At 38.9% G+C, this 22,377-nt stretch overlaps 1 protein-coding gene across 2 annotated transcripts in view; it reads right to left on the bottom strand.

Annotated features, from left to right (window-relative positions):
* MYOM2 (myomesin 2) overlaps positions 1 to 19,292 on the bottom strand; it is an 81,140-nt gene extending 61,848 nt beyond the window's left edge. For both annotated transcript variants that reach the window (XM_074861692.1, XM_074861693.1), the window contains exons 1-6: positions 19,188 to 19,292; positions 11,148 to 11,281; positions 9,999 to 10,118; positions 8,805 to 8,943; positions 8,465 to 8,622; positions 7,503 to 7,595 (exon numbers count right to left, since the gene is read on the bottom strand). In XM_074861692.1, the coding sequence (XP_074717793.1) occupies positions 7,503 to 7,595; positions 8,465 to 8,622; positions 8,805 to 8,943; positions 9,999 to 10,118; positions 11,148 to 11,254 (617 nt within the window). In that variant the 5' untranslated portion in view covers positions 11,255 to 11,281; positions 19,188 to 19,292. The remainder of the gene's footprint in view (positions 1 to 7,502; positions 7,596 to 8,464; positions 8,623 to 8,804; positions 8,944 to 9,998; positions 10,119 to 11,147; positions 11,282 to 19,187) is intronic.
* Positions 19,293 to 22,377: the final 3,085 nt, after the last annotated feature.

Below are 22,377 nucleotides of genomic sequence, written 5' to 3'. Positions count from 1 at the left end.
ATGAAAGGGATGAAATTCTGGTTGCACTTGTCTTCTAAGAGGGCATATATCCCAGGTGTGGGAAAAGAAAGAATATGTAAAAGTGTTTGATGTAAATTGCATAACAAGATGCCAGTTTGGGGGTATGCAGCACCTGTGACAGGCACATCAGACACCTATTTTTCAGCTCTTGCATATATTCTGGACAGTGTCATACCACAAAATTGATACTATCTGTACTGTGATGTCTAAAACACAACTTGATGAAAGCTCTATTAAATTGAGATTTACCTCTCTAAATGTACAAGACTAACAGCTCCTCCTGGAGGCAACTCTTCAGCCACACATTTCACAAAATAAATCAGTAAAAAGACAAAGTTTGTCATACAATTAATTATCAAAGACAGAGCCCTAAGATTAGGCCATTTAACCAAAAAGCCTGCAGTTGGGTATGGAGCTCTTGAGCACCCTGTTACAATCTGGACAGGCAAAGTCTGAAAAACAATTTAAAAGAATTGGAATACTAGGCTCGATATTATTCAATATTGGGTTTTGGTTTTCAGAAGGATTTAAAAAATGCCAATACCTGTCCACAGATTTATATAAAGCTTAACTGATTCTGAACATGCTTGAAAGCTGTCAGACTTGACAACATTCCTTTGCACTAACTTCTTAGAAGAAGAACAATTTTTTACTATCCCAGTTTCACGCTGTTTAATTGGGTGATAAATGAGAAAAGCAAGGTAAAACTGCAGTACAAGCTTTTTTTCCTAACTCATGCTATAATGTCTCTATACTAAAATGTACAGAGTTCATACATTTATCACAGCCAAGTACAGTGCCCTGTTATAGTGAAAAAACAAATGAGGCATCTCAAAACTTTCTTACAAGAAGTGGCATTGCAGAATTAACTGTACTGGAACTGTGAGGTGTTCTCGTCACTCTGCACTACATCCTTGCTTTAAGGAAATATATAGAGAGTATATAGTATAGAGTAAATAGTACATAGTATATAGTATATTTAATACTCTATATTACATATTAGTAAATTAAACAGTGTTAGATCATTTGTCCCCAGAAACAGGATTGTGATCACCCTAGTGCTGATGTTTTAGAACAGCCCTTGGCACAGCTTGGTGTGCACCAGCTTACCAAAAGTATTCCCAGACACAGCTCAGGAGATAGTAAGGGACCATTTCCAGAAAACAGTCTGGATGTCCTGACAGCCCTGTCCTGAAGGACAGAATTAGTCCATACCATGCCAGGAGGCCACTGTGGCAAAGGATGTCTTTATTTCACCATGTCAGGCAGAACCCAGGAGTGTAATTCCTAGGCACTGGTGCCATAGTGTACCCTGCAGGCCTTGTCCCCAGCTACCTGCCTTATAAAGGCTTCCTGCCCTCCAGCCCGGTCTAGGCCACTCACCATCCTGCCCAAAGACCTGTGGAAGTGCACAGTGTCTTCCTACCACCTACATGTCCAAGCTTCTCCTGAGTGAGCGAGATCCTCCAGGAGGATGGTGCACACTTACATCTGTCAGGGCATGTGCTGGAGGAGCCATGCTGTGTTTGCTGATGAGGTGTTGATCCATCCCTGGGCTTGACATGATTTAGGTAGCACCCATATCATAACTGAGTGATGCACACTACTCTACCATTGCTGTATTAGGCCATTCCCTCACATAAACAAAGTATTACTTCAGGCTGCTTTGCTTCTTTCAAACCCAACTTAACTGCTCTTTAAATTTCATTGTTGTTACAGAGGGTTGACAATAAGAATAATCATCTGCTCTCAGTGTTGGCTTCATTTTCCAGCAAAACAACAGATAAAATAATCAATAGGAACTAATTTCTCTAAAAATTACACAGGATTCAGGATCTAAAGAGTGATTTATCATTAACTACAAGGTGGTGTAAAAATGATCCAGAAACTATAGAAATGTGTATTCTGAAGAAAAGTGAAGGCCTAGTCTATGCTACACCACTCAAAGCATCAGAAGTTTAGAGATGTAAGAACTGCAAAGTTGTCTATCTAAAATGAAAAAGCAGAATAGCAGGTATCTGATTAACTTTTCAAATGGACATATATCTGCGCTCATCTCAAGCCCCTCTGCATATGTTTGCTCTCATAAGGAACAGCAAAATACATCTCTTGATGAGATTTTTCTGTTTGTGATGGCCTCCAAGGTAGAGAAAACAGAATATGATCCTAGAATTCTCTAGAACAGACAGGAGATTCATAAAATGGTTGTTTCTTTAGCCCAAGAAGTTCAGTGTCTGGAAGCAACTATTTGACAAAGTTAGTAATAGAATGATAATTAGTTTTCTCAGGGAGAACAAAAGAAAGAAGTTACTGACCAAATGACTGACCACACTCTTACAACATCCTTTGGTTTTATGAAGAGGAACAAGGTGCTTACACTTATTATGAACATACAGGTAACAATTCCGCAGGCCAAGCACTTCCTGCTATTTAAGAAGTCCTAACAACTCTACCCATATTCCGGAGGTCACTGTTTCGAAAGCATTTCACAATTCCCTGCTATGATCTCTAACCTGACTCTCCAAGAGATAAATCAAACCATCTTAGATAGGTTAGTACTCAGTGGAATACCTTCAAATCTGATATTGTAAGAGTATGGGGTCATTGTTTAATACCCACTCTGAAGAAAGTTGGACAGGATGGCAAGTCACATAAGGTCCTGACTCTCATTTTGTGCTAGATAATGCTCGGACTGAGGATTATCCTGGAAACTATCTACTTCCTTGTACGCTAAAAACCCTACACTTCCTATACTGCACTGTAAAGTACATTGAGGCAAGACCAGTTAGGAACGGTATTTGAAGTACCCAGGAAGCAAGGTGTGGTCTCTCCAACAGTTATTCTTGCATCACAATGGAGAATGTTTTTTCCAACCTTTACAAAGGTCAGATAAAATATGCATAGAGTACATTTAGATAGCATGAAGTGTGAGTGCGGAGATGTATCTGTCCCAAGGTACTAATACTTTTTGTGAAAATTAAATTGCCCTGAATCCACATGAGGTTCTGAAGTGCTAATGTTTGTGTGGGGAATATTCCCCAGGTGGATATATCTGTTTAAAATGTATATATTCATCCATCTGCCTAGTGCAGATTTAAACACGGAAGTTAAGAGTGAAATAACATTTTTGCCTGAATTGGAACACAGCTCAGTACATGTCAGGAACAGGAAGCAGAACATAGTGAATTATAGAGTTAAAATTGCCTCTTTTGAATCCAAATGACAAAATTTTCAGTGTTATGGCTATATGACTTCAAAGTGTGGAAATACTCTGCAGGATTACCATCTCATGTGCTGATTCTCCAGTCACACTGGATCTGTCTGATTCTTTTTGTTTGGTTGGGTTTTGTTTTTACTGAAGAAGGAACCTCTGTTATGAGGTTGCCACTTCCTCAAGCTCCCAGCTATTGCAGCTTATAGGGGACAGTGACTGACAGGTCAGAAGATCACAGACCATTTCATTTGGGGGCTGTTTGCATTTCAGCAAGGAAAGAAGACCATAAGTACGTCATGCCTGCTGCCTATACTCTCACTGGTCCTGCCTACCTGCAAAACCCTGGGAGCTGCATTTTATCACCCAATCAACCCTATACAGCTCAAGGGCTTTCCCTTCTACACCAGAGGACTGCATTTGTCGCAATGCCTCTGCTCTGCTCTGCTTCCATCTACAGCAGGAGAAAGGGCAGGCCTCGTTCTGTAGCTCTCCAGATTAAATCACCTCAAGCCTTTTGTGCCTAATCAAACTAAAATAGCGCTGTACTGACTGCACAGCATAATTTGTTAAATGAGAATAGTTAGCAGAGAAGGTTCATTCAATTTTTAAGCTTTTTTTTTTTTTTTTTTTTTTTAAAGCAATGCTGGTGGTGCTGAGTGTAGTGTCTGATCAGAGCTAGCTCTGCCTCCTGGCAGCAGGTATTACACTGCACTCTGCTGGCCCTGCTACACATTTTTGCTGATGCAACTGCAAATCTTTTCTGCTGCAATTACAAGCACTTCTTAAATGATAACTTAACAAAACAGGGAGAGGGCCCTAATAAAAGACAAAATACTGCCAAACTTTGAGCCTTCTATAGGTAAGACTGTGCAGCCACATCACACTGACAGAGCGCTGGAAAATCAAACTTCCTTCTCTGCTCCTTCTACTGTCCAGCATCCCATCATCTCACCTGCCTGCTCGCTGAGGGGTAGGGGTCAGGAACATCTCCAGTCAGGAGCATACTGCTGCCCCTCTATGCCCCGACCAACATATCAGGAAATGTAATATAGCCATTCACATCATAGTAAAAAAAAAAAACACAACAAAAAAAAACCCACACCAAACAAACACCAAAAAAACCCCAACCTGTTGCTAAACAAGTAGCAGTGACTAAGAAATTCACAATGTTGAGTTTTAATTACTAAGATATATACTAAGGCAGAAAATATTTTGCAGCTATGCTATAAAGCAATGGGGCATCCTCATCATGACTACTTCTAACTCCTTGTGTTATGTGCCCATCCATAGTTAAAGTAGGCAGGACAAAGCAATGCATTTTAAGCAAACCCTTACATTCTCAGACATGTATCAATCACTTCAACTACCGGTAGCTTTCCCTCAGAGGATTCCTCACAGTCTCCTCTGAAACACCTATCAGAAGTGAGATGGAAGATGGGATGACCCACCGCTCCAGTGCAGGCTGGCAATATCTCTTCTCCTATAATTATGAGATGTGAAAAAAAATATAATGAAACTCCAAACCTCTTTACTGCTCAAGGGAGACCTTGAGCTCAAGCTCCCAACTGAAGAGCCTAAAAGGAGCAAAAAAGAGGCACTATATGATAATGGCAGTGCTGAATGCATGCAGAAAATGTGGTAAATTGAGCACAGAGCATCATAAAAACAAGAGATGGAGAAATGAAAATGATCTGGCTACTGTATAGGTTATGGGCCCTGGGACACAGCAAACAGAGGGGATGAAATTGTGTCATTACTACTTTAAGATGACAAGGTGACATTCTGATTTTGGTGCCTCAAGAATTTTTCCACTGGGATCAAGAAATGCTCGTAGGAATAAATATCACACTTGCATCAGAAGGAAAAGTTCACTCCCTGAGCTTCACTGAAGCACTAGGAAGGTAGCCAAGAAATGCCAAGGCTGTTCTGAGTGGCTGCAGATCAGATGACATGCACCTCAGCACTTTGGTATGAACAGCTGAGAAGAGCACAGAAGTGGATAGGTAGAAAATCTCAGCAGTTCTACTTCCTGGAAAAAAATAATACTACAAATATATGTGCACAAAGATATTCATGGAATATCCAGAGTTAATTGATATATGTTTGTATAAAAACATGAATTATATATATATATATTTTAACCACTACCTATACATCCATTGTTTTCAGTACAAGAAACACCTAATATTAGTAATACACTATCAAAACATTCTTCCATTTCCTGCATGTTGATTTTCTGTCTTTTGAGACAGAAAATATGGCTGATGGTCAAAATTTGAAATAAAACATATAAAGAAATAAATTTAAGGTTAGAAAATTTAATTTAATAAACTATAAATCTATGGTAAATAAATCATAAGTCTGGGTCTACAATCCCCCAGTATTCTTTTAAGTGGAGAAGGGAAACCTGTGGGAGAGTAGCCAGGTATCTTTATGTGGCAAAAAGACCACATTGCCAGACAAAATGAAAGAGAAACAGTCTCTGAAGACAGCATCTTGGTTGAACATGAGGGACCCTGCATGCATACGTACAGGTCTGGGACTAGTAAAGAGTGGGTGATGATGGGTGGATGTGGGAACCTGAGTGGGTACCGATGAATGACTCTGTAGTATGTCTGAATAAATGTGGCTGGGTTTGAACAGTCCCAAAGCTGATTGTAGATGGTGTCTATGTGACTGATAACCAGCACAGGAAAGAGAAAAAAAGCACCAAGGGGATGTAAGCTATTAGTACCCTTCAGCCTGATGGTTACAGACACTCAGAAAGCAGCATCAACACTGATTCTTATTTCTTCAAAAGCTATTTATTCCTAAAATGTCACAAAAGGAACCTACATACTACATATCTGGCATCTGGACTCACCAAGCAGTTGCTCATGGACACTAACCAAGGGAAATAAACAGTTGCAGTCACCCACCGGCAGGAAGTCACCAAAGTTTCATCTCCTGACTGTCACTCACACACATCCAGACAAAGGAGATAATTTTCCATTTTCCTTGCTGCAAGGGAGAGGATTGCAAGAGGACAACCTCTTTTTATCTTTTAACCTCCTGCTCTTATGTCCAAAAGTAATGTTGATGAGAAGAATCATCTGTGTTGAGAATCTTACAGATAAAGAGAGCAGTCAGTAAGTTATCCATGGCCTGGGGGTAGAAGACTATGAGTATCTTAGCAGTACTCCTAAGTACTGCTACTCCTTGAGAAGCATCCCTTAAGAAGAAACAACATAATGATTCTTGCTGCCAGCTTCTGTATAGGGATCTCTTTCTCCCATCCTGAGCTCTGAAAAAGTGCACAGTTGGGCTGGACTTTGCTGCAGGATGACAAAGGCAAGTAGTCCTTCCCCAAAGCAGAAGGAATGATTCACTTATTTTCTGCACCAATGCCACAAGGCTGTGCTCAAGACTGCTTCCACTGCTGACAGATGGGGACAGGATAGAAGATGAAATGTTTGGCTAGCCGAGTGTTAGCCACAAATATTCCAGCTGTTTCAGCACAGCTGATGCTCATGTTCTTGAGAAATTAAAAGGGGGGTTTTGTGTCTCTGCTCTAGATATTAATTTTCTTTTTTAAATACCACAGTCATGTTTTCATTTTAATTTCGGGTTTTATAATTTTTAAAAACACTTGTACCAGGTCACATGTAACATACAATATTTCAATTGTTTAGGACAGCACAGGATTAATTTTAGGAAGCTGTTCTACCCTGACATTTTCTATACCACAAGGTTGTAAAAAATAAAATTATTTATATTAGAATCTTTTTTTAAAAAAAATAAATTTATCCTTCCCCACTTTTTGAAGAACAAAAAATGGAAGTCAAAAAATAAACAGAACTTAACGTATAATAAAACAAATACTGATGACTGGGTATCCCTGCCCTTATCACCTAAATTTCTGCTTACCTTAAAGAGCTTCATCATGGCAAGATCGTAAAATACAGACAATTTTACACTTTGAAAGTTGAGAAGATATAATCCTAATAAAAAAAGAACTACCATTCTTTCAGCTACTTACCTCTTCTTTTCTATCTTCTTGTAGATTGCTAGAGTTAAATAATAGAAGTATCTGATTTTTCATTTCATTTTAATGATTTAATATTCAGCTGCTTAGTGAACCTTCTCTAGCATAAATGTGAGTACCAACAGAGAAGTGTGCTGAATTTAACAACTCTCTTGCAGCCTTTGTGTAAATTTTTAATTGTATTTGATATAAAATACTTTGTGTAGAGTAGAAAAATCTGTTGTATTCCCCAGAATAATCTACCTGTTTATATGCAACACATGTACTCCATATTTGCTTTCAATGCTGTACTTTGCTGGAACACTTGCAGGAGTAATCAATTCCTCATTTTTGTACCTGACAATCAAGAAAAAATTGAACTCATTAATATCAGCTACTATGCACTGCATTAATTTAGTAGATTTTTACATAGAGATATCATTTACTGTCATCTGAGCTCTTTATAAATTGTCTCTGCTTGCATAGAGTATTTTCCAATATGCACGGATAGATATACATTGGGCCATGGAGGCAAAGGGGGACCATCACTGCAGTAAGAAAGTGGAAGATGTGCACCCAAACCAGAAGAGCTGGCAGTGAAGTAGAGAGAAGATGGCATGTGACTTGAACTTTACAGTCTGCTAGCCCTGACACAAGATGGGAAGCAAACTTTGTCTTGGATCACAGCAAAGCACTTCAGCACAAACAAGGGAAGCAGTAACAGGATTGTGCCTCGGGTTAGATCTTCACAGTTCAGCCTGGGGCTCTCACAGACGCAAGACAGTGCTTGGCTGGAGAGAAGGGCAGCTTCAGGGACGTTGCCTCAAGAGAGACTGACACAAAGTGAACATAGATACAGCCCATAGCAACAATGGTGCTGTGCAAGTTGACCCAGGCCTAGCAAGTAGCCTGTCAGCTCTGTGTATTTTGCCATTTGCTACTTCATCGTGAGGGAATTCGACAGCCAGAAAGACTGGCATGCCTTCCACAGTCTGCCTTCTGAAACACTTGAGCTTGCTTCTCACACTACACAGGGCCATTCAGCAAGCTGTCCTCCCACCCCTTCCACTACAGTATCAAGTGCTACCATCCAGCACATCTATGAGGATTATAAAGGGGGTTTAACATAGCCATTATGTATGTGACACTTATCAGTTATGCCATAACTTCCAAATGAAAAAAGCTTAACAACATTTTTAGAGGGCTAGGAAAGGCTAGTCTCTTACCATTGTACAACAGGGGTGGGAAATCCTTGTACAGTGAAGCAAAGGCTCACAGACATCTTTTCCCAGACAGTGTGAGACCTCAGGCGCACTAGAATTTCAGGAGCTCGACTTATACTTTCCTCAATAGCATGTCTTTCCAGAGCCATATTTTCTTCTACCTATTAAACACAGGAAAAGAAAAGAAGCATCTAGCACCAGACTCAAACGGGGTAAAAGATCTAATCTTGAATACACAAAATTAAAAGATGCTAAATCACTATTTATATTTGAAACACAGGCCTAAATTTTAGTATGTCTTATGATTCTGCTTGGATAGGAACAAAAAGGTTCATCACCGTACCATCCTTTGTATAGCAAGTTTATCCAGATGTTCTCTAGCACGGTGCCTGGCTGTGTGAATCTCTTTTTCCAAAGCAGACAACTCACTGGCGAACCGGATCCTTTTCTCTTCACTTGCATGAGACTTTTGTTCATGAGTCCTGTAGGACAAGAAAAAATATCAGGCAAGAGTAACCAATATGAGTGAAGGCATGTTCTGTGCCTGTTCACACTCTGATAAGAGTTGGGCCTTGTTTATGGTGTGCCCTTGGCTCTAGCACCTGGGAAGCTCTGCTAGCTCCAAGGGCAGTATCAGCTGGCCTCACCTGAAAGATACAGACCAAGGAGTTCACAAGGATTTGATGAACTGCTGCATGCAAAAAAGCTGTCCTTGGGCAAGGGTGAGCAGGAAGTATTATAGAAACTACCGGAAAAGACAGCATTTTGAGAAATTTGTGGGTGGTTCCCTGAAAATCTAACTCCACAGATTTTTTCAGAATTAAAAAAAAAAAAAAAAAAAAACACCTCATAAATGTTTTTAGGAGGAGCTAGCTCTAGCTCCTGCATTCCTGCTGATTCAGTAAGCAGCCTATACTCTTTGCCTTGCCAACAGGACAAAAGAAGAAGGGAGCTGAATATGGGATATTTCTAACGTGGCTATCATTATAGAATATGGCAAGTCTCTTAAAGCATAACCCAACATGCCATCAAGGAATTGAGAAGGCTTGCATGAAGTTCACTGAACAGTAGATAGAGAATTATTTGTCTGTCAAATTCACTAACAAACAAGAATACTGCCATCAGCACATTTACTATAGGACTCCATATCAATGCTGTAACTGAGACGTGACAGTAAGTCCTCTTGATATTAAGGAAAGAACTCAAAAAGTTTAAATTGATCCAAATCATAAATTTAGGAATAGTGGAGTAGATCTGTTCAAAAATGAGTTCTGGATGCCAGGGAGATTCTAATTTATTTTAGTTTTAAAGCTGTTTTCAAGGGTCAGAGTGGGGATTAGGGGAACAACTTTGGGTTGAAATATGAGATTGAAAGTGACACTCAGTCATTTAGTATTTCAGCCAAAATAGTTTAGTGAAGAAGAGTGACAGAAAAAACCTCCAGTCTTGTATACTCTGTAAAGACCCCTGGCAAAAGAGCAATACTAAATGGGACCAGAGCCACTACACAGGTCAGATGGGACCAACAGAGCTTTACCTTTTCCTGGATTCTTGCATTGCTTCATGAGCCAAGGTGCGTGCCCTCCTGGCACAGAGTCTACATGTCGTTTTTCCCAAGCCAGACGATTCATAATAGGCAGCCTGTCTGGAAGCAGCCCTTCAAATATAAAAGACATTGTTATAATCCAGCAATTCTGGTAAAACATGAACTCACAAAAGTCAGAGAAATTACTTTAGATGAGCTGAATACCATGACTGAGCACTGTTCAGTGAGAAACCTACTTTGCATTCCTCACAGACTGCATAGGGTGCTGATTTTCACTTGTCCTTCAAGGGCTTACTGCCCATCATCTGTCACAGGGGATCATTAGACATTTTATTTCATTCAGTTCTATTAAATTTATACTTATCTCAGTTTCCAATCATTCAAGTGCTATGATAGCACTTCAGTGAACCACAAGGGTACCAGCCTATCTAATACACAAATCACACAGAATGCCTATAACATTGTCTATTTCTAAATATTCCTGCCTTTCTATACTTCACAAAACCTCTGCATAAACTCTTCTCTTTCATAAGGGAAGCTGGACAAGCTACATGGCTAGCTAGGCTAGCAAGGCATCTTAATTACTGAGTAGGGAGGACAGTGATTCCTAAGCAACCAATATTCAAAGCTCCAGACTTTGAGATACAAAGAACATGTATCCTGTGGCTAAAACTCTGAGATTTCACATGACAAGAGTTAAACCTTTATTTAATTTAAAAAAAAAGAAATTGAATGACAAAAATTATAATTAGGAATAGCTAACTTCAGGAGAAGGAATATCTTCATGTCATATGGAAGAATGAGTAAAAAACTCTTTCTGTGATTTACAATAAATTTTGTGGCAATTTTCCTTAAGTCAGAGCCTGAAAGGAAGAATTTCCACCTTGGAGGTAGTAAACAGGACAGATCCTGAGCTAAAAAGTCTATCTAGGCGAGTTGCAACATAGCTAGAAAGTCTAGCTATGCTGGTGGGAGACTATAGACACGGAGCATCCCAATGGAAGGAACTGGAAAATTACCATTCTGAATAAATCGAAATTTTGGGGGGCAGAGGACAAAGCTAAATATCTTGATTCTAAGAACTGATTACCCAAAATAGAGAGGTCTCTATGCTCCATATGTGAAAGAGATGACACTTACTTTCTTGCTGCATATTCCTCAAGTATATATCTTGTCTGAATGTTGCGATAGGACTGATCAAAGTGCTTGTGCCTCCTCTGGTAAAATGGCACCACTACTGAAGACATACTTCAGTTTCTTACAACTAGTAATTCCTGCAGAGAGTGAAATCACATTTAGCCATATATTTCAGACACTTAGGTCTGATATTTTTGGATATGTGTGTGTACACGTACAAATGTATCAAATTCCATCATTTTATAACAAATAGAGCCATCAGTGATATACATGGGTACCTCAGGCTGTATGTTAGCAGCCACACAGCGTGAGCTGTAGAATCATAGATGATAGAGCTAGAAGAGAATTTGCTGCATCATTTTTCCCCTTCTTTGCAGATGTCATTTAATACCTCCATAGAAATTTCCAGGGATGAAAATTTGACAGATTTTGGAGCATTTTTAGATGTTTCAGCTCTGTGTTTCAAAGCTTTTACTTTGTCCCTTTTTGCAATTTATGCTCACTGTTTCTTGTTCAATTCACCATGACAACAAAAAATAGATGGTATTCACCCACTTTTGAAGCAGCCTGTTGAAGATTTTGTTTGCATCCTCTTTCAGCTGTCTTGTTTAAACTAAACAAAGCTGTCTCATCTAATCTTTTCTCATGGGTTATTTTTTCTAGACCTCCAATCATTCTGGTTGCTCTCCTGCAGACTTCCTCCAAAGTATGGCATAGTTTGATGGGTATTTGGATAGAAGGATCTCAGAAACATTCAGGGAGCTCCCAGAAACAGTGTGCGTGGGAAGAGCATATTTCCCACTGAGACAGAGTTAAGCAAATTCCCAACCATGGCTTTAAAAGAACCCAGAGGTGCCCACATCCCTTTGTGCTCATTAGAAACATGACGACAACTTCTTGCAAAAGTGGGGAATGTTACCAGCCATGTCCTGAGTATGTGCCAGCTTGTGTGACTACAGTCAGCTGAATAAGTTCCATTTACAGTCTCAGTTGGATGTGGGGCTCTTTAATCCTGGGTCACTTAGCCTAAACAGTGGTGAGGGATTTCAGGGGGCAACAGAACAGGCAACAGCTTCCCCATGAGATGGCTGCGCTTCAGTGACAACTGAAGAAATTTCTCAATATAAAGTCTATAAAGCAGCTTGGGCCAAATCCTGAAGTTTTTAGTCAGGCAAATTCCTGCAATACATTCTAATTTCCTCCTGAAAGGTAAGGGGAGCACCCCGTAGTTATGCTCCCATGTGGGGTGCAGCCTGTCAGCTCCGCTCCAGAATCTGGGACACAGGCAGAAGCATGGCCTGGGACCCACCTCAGGGCTACCCATGGGAAGTGAAGCAACACTAGTTCTTCCAGGGGCCATATTAAGAGGGTGTCAGGGTCCTGGGGGCAACAGTGGACTTGACTGTCCCTGACTATCATCCTCCAGGGCTCCCCCCACCTTGCCCACAGCCCAGAATCCCATTTCAGCCCCCCAGGGCCGTCAGCCCCTGCCACAGTGACGCTGCAACAGGGTCAGTCTCCAGCTTCTTACAGCCTGGCCCTGCCCAGCCATGGGTCCTGCCAAGAAGAACCTGCCTGTGATGGAAATCCTCAGACCCACACCGAAAGTCTGCATTTGTAACAAAAAGTCCCATAGTTAGGCAGCTTCGTGATGTATATAAAATGAAAGCTCAAAGGGATTTGAATAAAAATCTTATAAACTCACTTAGATACAATTCGAGCTCCTCCTATGTAATTACAAAGGCACCTGTACTGACCAGTTTTAGGTCATGTTCTGCTTCCTATCAAATACCTGGAGATACGTGCTTTGGGAACAAAAATGGGTAATACCCACATCAAAATTCAATTAATAACTGTTTCAGGAAAAAGTGGTTTCTGGTAAAATGAGATCTAGTTCAAAATTGAAGAAATCCAGTCACTACATCATTGTCAACTTTCAAATTCTTTGTAATTTTTATGGTTTCATTAATCTTTTTACTGTGTGAAAAGCACTTTAATAAAATATTGCTGAAAATAGGTTTCTAAATGTTTATTACTTATTCTGAAAGCAATCATGTTTTCTGTCACATAATGGAATTTTTATTAGTATCTCATGTTTTGAAAAATCATTTTGCAAAATCCCCATTTGAGAATGGGAAGCAGTGATAAAAATGTTGAAAAATTACAGATATTAGCAAGACTTTTGCATGAATTTTTAACGTGTGACTTGTTATCTTTTTTTCTAATTGTACTACTATCCAGATCGTATATGCAGAAGAAATCTTTTTCTACATTTCATTGCAGCAATTTATTCTTGAACAATGAGAGCTAGATTTCTTATACAACATATCATATTTTTAGAAAGAAGAATGTAAGGTGATTCAATGAAAGTCTGCAATTCTTAGTTTAGCAAGTCCCTTCATTTTATGTGTTTGTTTGATAATTTTGCCTGAACTGTATAAAATTAAGCCCAAATTAAGTAAAAAAGCCCCATGTTTCATAGGCTAAGAAATCAAACATTTAAACATGCTAAAATACCTGTAAATACCATATTTCCAGCATATAGAATTTACCAACAAAAGCAAATGCTAGTTATTGATTAAGTAGTGCAATAAATTCCAGCTGTGTCTGACTGTTAGTTTCAGGTATTCAAAAGTGGAGCCAGATGCCCCTAAGTCATGACATTCTCACATCAGCTAGTTTTACTTTTCCAAGAAAAAGGACTCTGCAGGAGAAGACATTAGGTATATTTAATTGCAGATATATCTTATTTTAAAAAGTCATGAGATCTAAAGAGATGAGTTTTTACAATTTATCACCTAATAGCTGCATCTTCTGCATAACCTATAGTTACCTTTTCAACCCTTTTTCAAGAGATATGAAAATTACAAGTCACATGTTCAGGAATGAGAGTTTTAGGCAAAATACCAGACACTGCAAGACAAAAATAAAACAGGTTTACAGCATTACTATAGGACATTAAAGAAATATATTACCACGTTTCTAGAGCAACAAGAAAGTTAACATGACCCAAGTTAGTACAGCATAGTCCACCGTCTAGCAGAGATGCTAGCTTGGTTAGGTGCCCTCATGCAATGATGTTGAGTTGATGTGGACCTATTAACTCATCATACAATACGTTGTCTTAGTTACATGAACACAGTTATGCAGATCCATGAGCAGCCTTGCCTTCTCCTAGTTTTGGTATCTGTACATGACATTATGCTATATCTGCAGACATCAAATACTGGCTTTCTTCCTGCTCTCTAACTGTGTGACTATTGTGTGTATGACATTTGACTTCTCCATTAGTTCGTACATTAACCGGACAGTTGATGGTATAATGTTCCCTCTTTTCTATTTTTAAGCAGCCTTTTCACCTAAATGAAGGTGCAAAGGGCAAACCCATAGATTAAGCTGACTCAGCTGTTAAGCGCTACTCATGTTTACATGTGGCCCAGTTAAATAATTTTGTGAATTTATCAACATGCAATTTATGTGTTGCTATGTATATAACTCCCACTGAGTTCTGACATATAAGGGTTGCAGAGTAATGCCCATGTGTCTAGATGGATCACAGTCTGGGTTATTTTCATTTTTGAGATAGGAAGAAACATCTTTGTCATTTGCAGTTCAGCCTTTTCCACTAAATGGAAAACTTACATTTTAATTAGCATATCTTCTTCTATTAAACAGCACCCTGAGTTTCTCAAAATTTGGGTTCAGATATTTTCCACATTTACCCAAACACCCTTAGAATAGAAATAAGCATAGCTATCCACTCCCAGCATCCATACAAGCAATTAACTGAGCTTGTTAGCAGCCAGACTCATTTTGCCTTATGTTAACACAGAGGGGAGCTGCCTGGCAACAATTCCAAATGTAATAATTATCATCTGTTAATTAAAATGATGCTTGCAGAGTATGTATTTAATACTTAATAGTGCTGCAAAGACAAGTAGCTGAAGAGCAAAATCATGGCCGCAGTGTAAAACCAGGTTCAGCAGTTTACAGATCATGTAGGGTATCCTGACTTCAAGATAAGAGAAGTTTCTATTGTCTTCCTAGGAACAATGTGCTGACTGTTTTCCCAGTTTTCCACTGATACACGTTTATGTGAGATGTTTGAAATATATACTAATGTTTAGTAAACCTACGACTAACAGATAACATGATATGCAGATGACAGCTTAGACCTACTGAAGCTACCGATGTAAGTGAACCAAGATATTATTACTGGCAGTGGCTGGACACTTAATTATACTGGCAAGTCCATTGGTGGAAGTTGAAATGGGAGTGGGAAATTGAAAATTCCCACTCAATTGAAAATTCAGCACAAAACCAAAAGAATCAGAAAAAGCATACATAGGCCAAAAGAAAGACAAATTAATATTCTGGATAATTGTAACAAATTAAAAAGCAAGTCTCAAGTTTTATTCACCAAGTTCTACCAGTATATGACTGCAAGAGTTACAGAGAACTTGCTGAAATATACAGCCTGTGTGTCACCAACAGCCCTTGAACTTCATCCATGCAGATTCTATTAAAATCCCTGGATTTCAAGAAAAAGACCTAGAGTCACAGGACAAGATGGTCCTAAAACGGTCCTAAAAAAGGTCTCTCATCTGACCTTTATTTTTTTGGTGGAACACAGTGCCATTGTACTCCTACCTCTTTTTTTAATCATTCCTATTTATTTCTATGACTATAAATACTGGGGACATCAGAAGGACCTAAACTGCACTAATCTATGTGCTGTATAAACCAGTCAGAAGGCTATTAAACCCAAACAAAAGTATTAAGTCAGCTAAAATGTCCTTAAGGATTAATGATATAAACCAGAGGTGAATTAGCCTATTTGAATTATTCTACACAAATATATATTTCCACATGTTTAGTAGTATGTATATAACAATTTATAATTGGTCATGAGTAAAAGGCAGAGTTCCCAGGCCACGATATGCATAGTTTCATGCCATAGCAATACTGGTCTGAATAGAAAGCAGTAATCTAGGACCATGTGACAAGGGGCCACATTCTTGAGCAAAGAAGCCAAGGGTCTGATATAGACATTGTTAGTCTCATAAGTGAGTTAATTTAAGATTTAAAGGACAGGCAGTAAATTCTGGCATGATCATTCACATAGCCTCAGAGAGCAGGCACACAACCAAATGAATTGATGGATGGGATTGACAAGTGCCATGGGAAGAAGAACATGGTTGTGCTCACCATAGATAGACAAGTTGCATTCCCAGACTCAGAAGGATCCTGTCATGAGCAATGCACCATACAGCATGTACTTTCTCTGCCTGACCTGTCAATGCAACCTGCAATTTCTTTGCCTATGTCTGTCCTTGTCCATCTGCAGAAGAGCCAAAAACGATTTGCAGGTTCTTGCCTGCCCTCACGTAGCCTATCCTCATTCTGGCTGAAAGGTCAGTACATCCTGTTCCTATATGCATATCCTCATTCTTGATCTTCCTCTGTATCTCATCTTTCTTAAATATCTTTGACCATTTGTATTGACTTGAGGGTTTGTTCTGTTTTTCCCATGACGTTGGCATTGTTTCCTCTACCTGTCTGTAGATCTGCTTGTTGTTATCCACATTGTTCAAAGTGGTTTTAGGAAGCTCCAATTTGCCACCTTATACTTCCATGGTACATTAAAGCCCATGATATTTAGCTGATAAAAGATATTTAATTCCATACCACCTATATACCACAATAAAAGATACAAGAAAAAAAAAAAAAAAAAAAAGACAAAAAAACCCCAAACCACCTTCTAGTCATCACTTATTTCTAATGACCAGTTTAAAGAATTACCATATTGTCTCAGAAAACATGTGGTCTTTTCCAGATGGTTATATCAGTCCTCTAGAAATTGCAGTAGATAATAACATAAGAACATTTTCCCCCGGGAAACTTACTTTGGTGGAAATCTTGTAAAACCAGCATGAATCATTATATAGCTCATACACACTGCAGTCTAAAACAGAATGGGATGTAGAGGGTCTTGTAACATCTCCACTTTGGTAATAAACTTTTAAAATGCTAATATGTGTCTCTAGTCTTTTATCTCTGTGTGCATGTGTGTATTTAGATCTTACACAGAACATTATGTTCTGTGTATGAAAAAGGATGAACTTAAAAAACCACACAATTTACTGTCATTTTAAGATGCTTCTGTCTTTTCCATTGCAGAGTTTTTTCCTTCTGCATAATAAGAATTCAGTTTTAACTTTTTTGACAACAGAATACAAATGCTTCTGAAATTAAAAAAAACATACGGGATTGTCATTTGCTTAAACTCTGTGGAATTCCAGACACTACTCAGCAAGCTTTGAGATTCCTTGTCTTTTATTTTCTGACATCTTTAGCTACAACATAGCTGGTCTTATGTTTTACTGATCATACTTCCTTTGTATGGGGATAATATTATCCTAGGTTCACAAATAAGTTTTAAATAGAAATCTTATGGACAACAAGTTCAATCTGGTTCAAATCATCCCCAGAAGTGCATACACTTTCTCATTAAACATAAAAAACCTCTCATCTATTTCTAGTCATCTGAATATCCAGCACAGCAACACTTTCAAACAGCTGACAATACTGGCCATCACAGATGTGCTTATTCTTCATTAATAATTTCATAAGTTTTGAATGAGTAGACTTGTAATATTTCACTACATCAAATGACTCTGCTTGTAAAGACATACCGGTAGATTAAGCAATTTAATGCAATCGTTTGGCTATAACACCTGTACGATTAGTTAGAATGCACACCTTGACATTGTAGTAGTCCCTGAGTGGTTTGCTTCACCCTCTAGCCATAACAGCTAGTGTGGAGGCAATTTGGAATATACCATGGGTGGCCATGGCCATGGTCATAGACACAATCCTTGATGGAGTTAACCACCAGCTTTGCTCTGTCACAAGTAGGTAGAAGGCAGAGCCATGGGAACTCTTCCCTCCAGCAAGGTCATTGTTGTGGAAGGGAGCACCAGTTCCCACATTGTTTGAGTCTAAGAAAATGTAATTTTGGCTTTTCTATGACTGTCATGATGGAAAGGATTGGAAGCCTGCAATCTGATTTATTTTGCCATATCCGTTACAAGCTAAGCAGCATAGAGCCCAGAGAGGGTACTTACGTAGGTACTTTCCTATGAATTCATGATCTTACATGACTGGGAATTAAATGAGTCTGAATTTGTCCACATTTACTTTAAACATTGCCAAACTAACATTCCAAATGCACAAAGAGTTGCAACATGTTCTGATAAAGTTTTAAGATTTCCATTCACTTGGCAAGTGTATTACATCCCTTCAGCTGGACAGCAAGGAATGTGAGACAGTGAGATGGTGAAAGTCACTTCCCATCATCCCAACCTTCATTATCCTTCATTACGATACTCTCATTGGCTCTCAGGTATTATCAACACACAGGCATAGTTTCAAGAGCATGAACATGGTTTCCCAAGACTCTATCAGTGGTATTTAGCTGGAATTTTCATGTGGCACAGAACACATCACGTAGCCTAGAGCAATACAGACACCAGAAATATGCCTTGTGAAGACATGTAATTGAAAGTATGGTAGACAAAAAATAAAAGTAGAAATTTTTGTCCTGGCTACATCCTATTCTTCAGGCAGTTTTGCCATCTACTATAGGATTTTATGCTTAATTATTTACCCACATACTTCAGATAAATCATGTTTTGTCTCTTTATACAGTATAAGCACACAAGACAATGGCATTGCCAATATATGTGCAATTGGAGAAGCACATATACCAATAGAGCTATGGATTGGTATAATGTACTTCTTTATATGCAGAAAGAAACAGAGGAAATGTAATACGCAATAAAATCAAGCTGACTATGCACAGAATAAAACAATTCTATTTTACTTTTTTGTTTGTCTTTTCATAAATCAATCTGTGTCTTGCTTATTGCTTGTTTTCCCAAAGGAAAGTAATTTATTTTTTACAGAAAAGCAACTAACACCCTCGTACAATCACTCCCATTTGATCTGAACAAGAAAAACTTAGATGAAAAATGGACTTACCAAGGGATATAGAAAAATTGCAAAGCACAGAGGAAGACCAGCCTTTCCCAGTTTAGTAAACTCTGGCTGAGGAAAACAAAAATAATTCCCCTCTCTAAAGGCTACTGCCCCTCCACTCCCATTTAAGGGCAGATGCAGTGCTATATTTAGAACTAACCAAATGAGGTCAGCCTAATAGGCAGTAAGGGTGTGATATAAAGGCAGAAGAAAATCCCTACTCCATACACAGTTTTACACTGTATTTTAAGAAAAGATAGACCTCTTTCCTAAAAAAAAAGCAGTTGTTTATGTTGAAAGTGGGGGTTCTTTTCCCAGCAACACCAAGCACATGGGAAACTGTTTAATGTCAGAAAACAGCTTGAACTTTTTATTTTAAAATGATTGAAGTTTCTAAATAATCAATAACTTAGAAGACCAGTGAGGAGACATAAACTCCAGAATCTTTTTAGGAGAGACATGAGATCCCCTTGGTGCCCCAGGCTGTAAATTGAGCCTCCCCATTGCCTCCTCAAGATCTCCCTGGATTTGAGAACACGGCTGCAGTATGTGAAGGCATAGCAACTGCATAAAAAGCTTATTAATATGGATTTAAAGAAAGTCCAGTTCCTACTCACTATTTCTATCTCCACAATGTCACCAGTCAATCTGAGAGAGATTTCTCTGTGACTTGTAGGTAAAGGAGGAGGAATTAATACATAGAGGTATACACATGCAGAGAAAAAACCACAGCCAAATCACTCAGTTCTGTCAGACCCTGATGATCTCTGATTACTACCACCTAAAACAGAGGTTTGGTGCTTGTAGGGCCCCTAGGTTTCTATCCAGAAGCTCCAAGGCACCATGGTGGTGGCTCTGACATGTCCAGATGTGATAGGGTAGCAGCACTTGCTCTGCAGAGCTGGTGAGCATGGGCTCAGTCACTCTGTCCCATTCTGGTGTATGCAACACCATAGGCATTTGTCCTGTGACATGAGCCCATATGGGGAAAGGGAAGGAAGGGTAGGATCTCTGACAAGGCTTTGTGATAAGCATGAAGAAATAATCACAGTCCTCTCATTCTGTCTGGAAATAGGACAACATGTCTCAGAAAACCTGGCTATATGGCAGATCTAATCACACCTCATGACTCGGCCCATAATGACTCAAATATCCAGTGAGTCAGCAACATACAATAAGTAGGGAATTCATTGATATTCAAAGTATTTGAAAATAGCAAGATCTATTTTCAGTTTATTTATATAGGAATGGGGTCAAAACCAAAGTCACTAAATGACAATTAAGATCTTCCAGAACTTGATATAAGAAACTTTGATACACGAACAATGCTCTTTTAAGTCATGTTTTCTTCTTATGCATACATGTATGGGAAGCACACAAGGTGTGGAAAAGCCTTTAACCAACTGATTCTTATCACATTCACAGTATTCATCCAAGTTTCCTAATAGCTCCAGTAAGGACCTTTCCTACTTTCTTATCATCTAGCACTACCATTTGCTTGACACAGACTTCTCCCTTCCTCCCATCGATCTTAAATTGTAACAGTCTGACAGAATTAGATCTACAGAGACAGACACAGTGGAATGAGTGCACATGCACTGAGCATAGATGTTGCTTCAGAAGCAGCTGTCAAAGTAATTAGCATGTAATAATCCAGAGCAAACCCACTTTACTTACACAGCTCCTTCTCTTATTCTCGTATTGCATTTTCCTGTGGGAGGTAAGGGGTCAGTTTTCAGGAAAACTTTAAAGTTCTCATTACACTCTCTGCTTTTAATTTCTTGTTCTATATTTATTAGCTTTAAAGAAATGAAGGAATGTACAGCCTGCTCTGTCTGCCTTTACACTTCAGCTCTCTTCTATTTTAAGTTCTTTCTTCAGGGTGTGGTTGGATGTCAAAAATGTGAAAGTGCATCTTGAGGGCTGTGGGCAACATGTCATATGCAACAACAAACCGTGCAGTGGGGCCAGTCCCAGGTTGTCTCCAGGTTAGTCAATAAATCAATTCTCCTTCTCTTCATAGTTATTCACAAACAGGGTAGAAGGGAAAACTGCAATATTGTGTTATTCAGTGGTGTTGAAATCTAGGCAGCAGAACACCAAAAATTATCCAGCATTTTAATCATAAAATAATTTACATTACGTCCTCAAACAAACTTCCTCCCTGGCACTGAAGGCATCTTCTCCTGATCCTTCCACTTCTCAGATAGAAGTTCTTCCCTAAGAGGTGCTTTTTTAAAGCAGAGATTTAGCAGGATATCAAAAGGATTATTCAAGCATTTAAAACTGAGCATGTGCTAAAATCCTTTTGTGAATGTGGTATTTTAGAATTACCTCTTTATCTTACACCAATCCCTTGATGTGGGTTGTTTAACTGATACAGGCTTAAGTAATTGCTCAACTACTCCAGTAAAGGGGAAGAAGACCTGAAATGGAGTTCGGAAAAAAAGATGCATTAGCTTTTAAGCTACTGGAGGAAACACCAAAACAGTAATGAAATGAAAGGTAATGGTTTTAGAAGAGGTATGTTTTTAGCCTGTAAGAGTGCCTGCATCTTTTTATGGCAGTTTCTGAAGTCCGGCTTTGATACTATGTTAGCTCTTGATTTCTTCAAATGCTTGTAGTATATTTATAGTTTTGTATAAATTAAAAGATTGGTAACTAGCAATGAAGTTCCTGATCTCTGCAGCAGTCCTAATTATTCACAGAGCCCTGTAGTAAGTTTTCTAAAGCCATGCTAGAAGAATGGATACTCTGCACTGGTGATCATAGAGCAGTCTTGGATTTCCTTCACAGCTGCCCCAGTTCTAGCATCTCCCTTGGTGTTACAAATGAAAGACAAAACAAGGCATACAAATTCAACCATATGAAAAATGAATTGTGCTCTTTCTTCTGTTATTGTCTTTGGTCAGAAGTTCAAAATTGTCAAGTATGGGGTCCATATATGTACAAAATAGAATGTGTCTTATTCAAAAGAGAATACTACTTCCTGAAACACTTAATTCAAAAAAATTTTGGAGGCAGTGGACCTACTTATGAAGATTAGCTAACAAGAGAGAAGTAACAGACACATTTGACTGCTGACAGCACTGTAAATGTGTTCATGCGGCCCAACTTTCAAGTATTTTAAGGCTGGCTACATGTGGCTGCAAACTGCCAAAAACTGAAACTACCCCTCTCAGAAATGAGGATA

Source organism: Strix uralensis, chromosome 3, assembly GCF_047716275.1.
Source record: "Strix uralensis isolate ZFMK-TIS-50842 chromosome 3, bStrUra1, whole genome shotgun sequence".
Taxonomy (NCBI): Eukaryota; Metazoa; Chordata; class Aves; order Strigiformes; family Strigidae; genus Strix; species Strix uralensis.
Note: the sequence above shows the minus strand (reverse complement) of the source record. Positions and strands in the feature narration are given on the sequence as shown.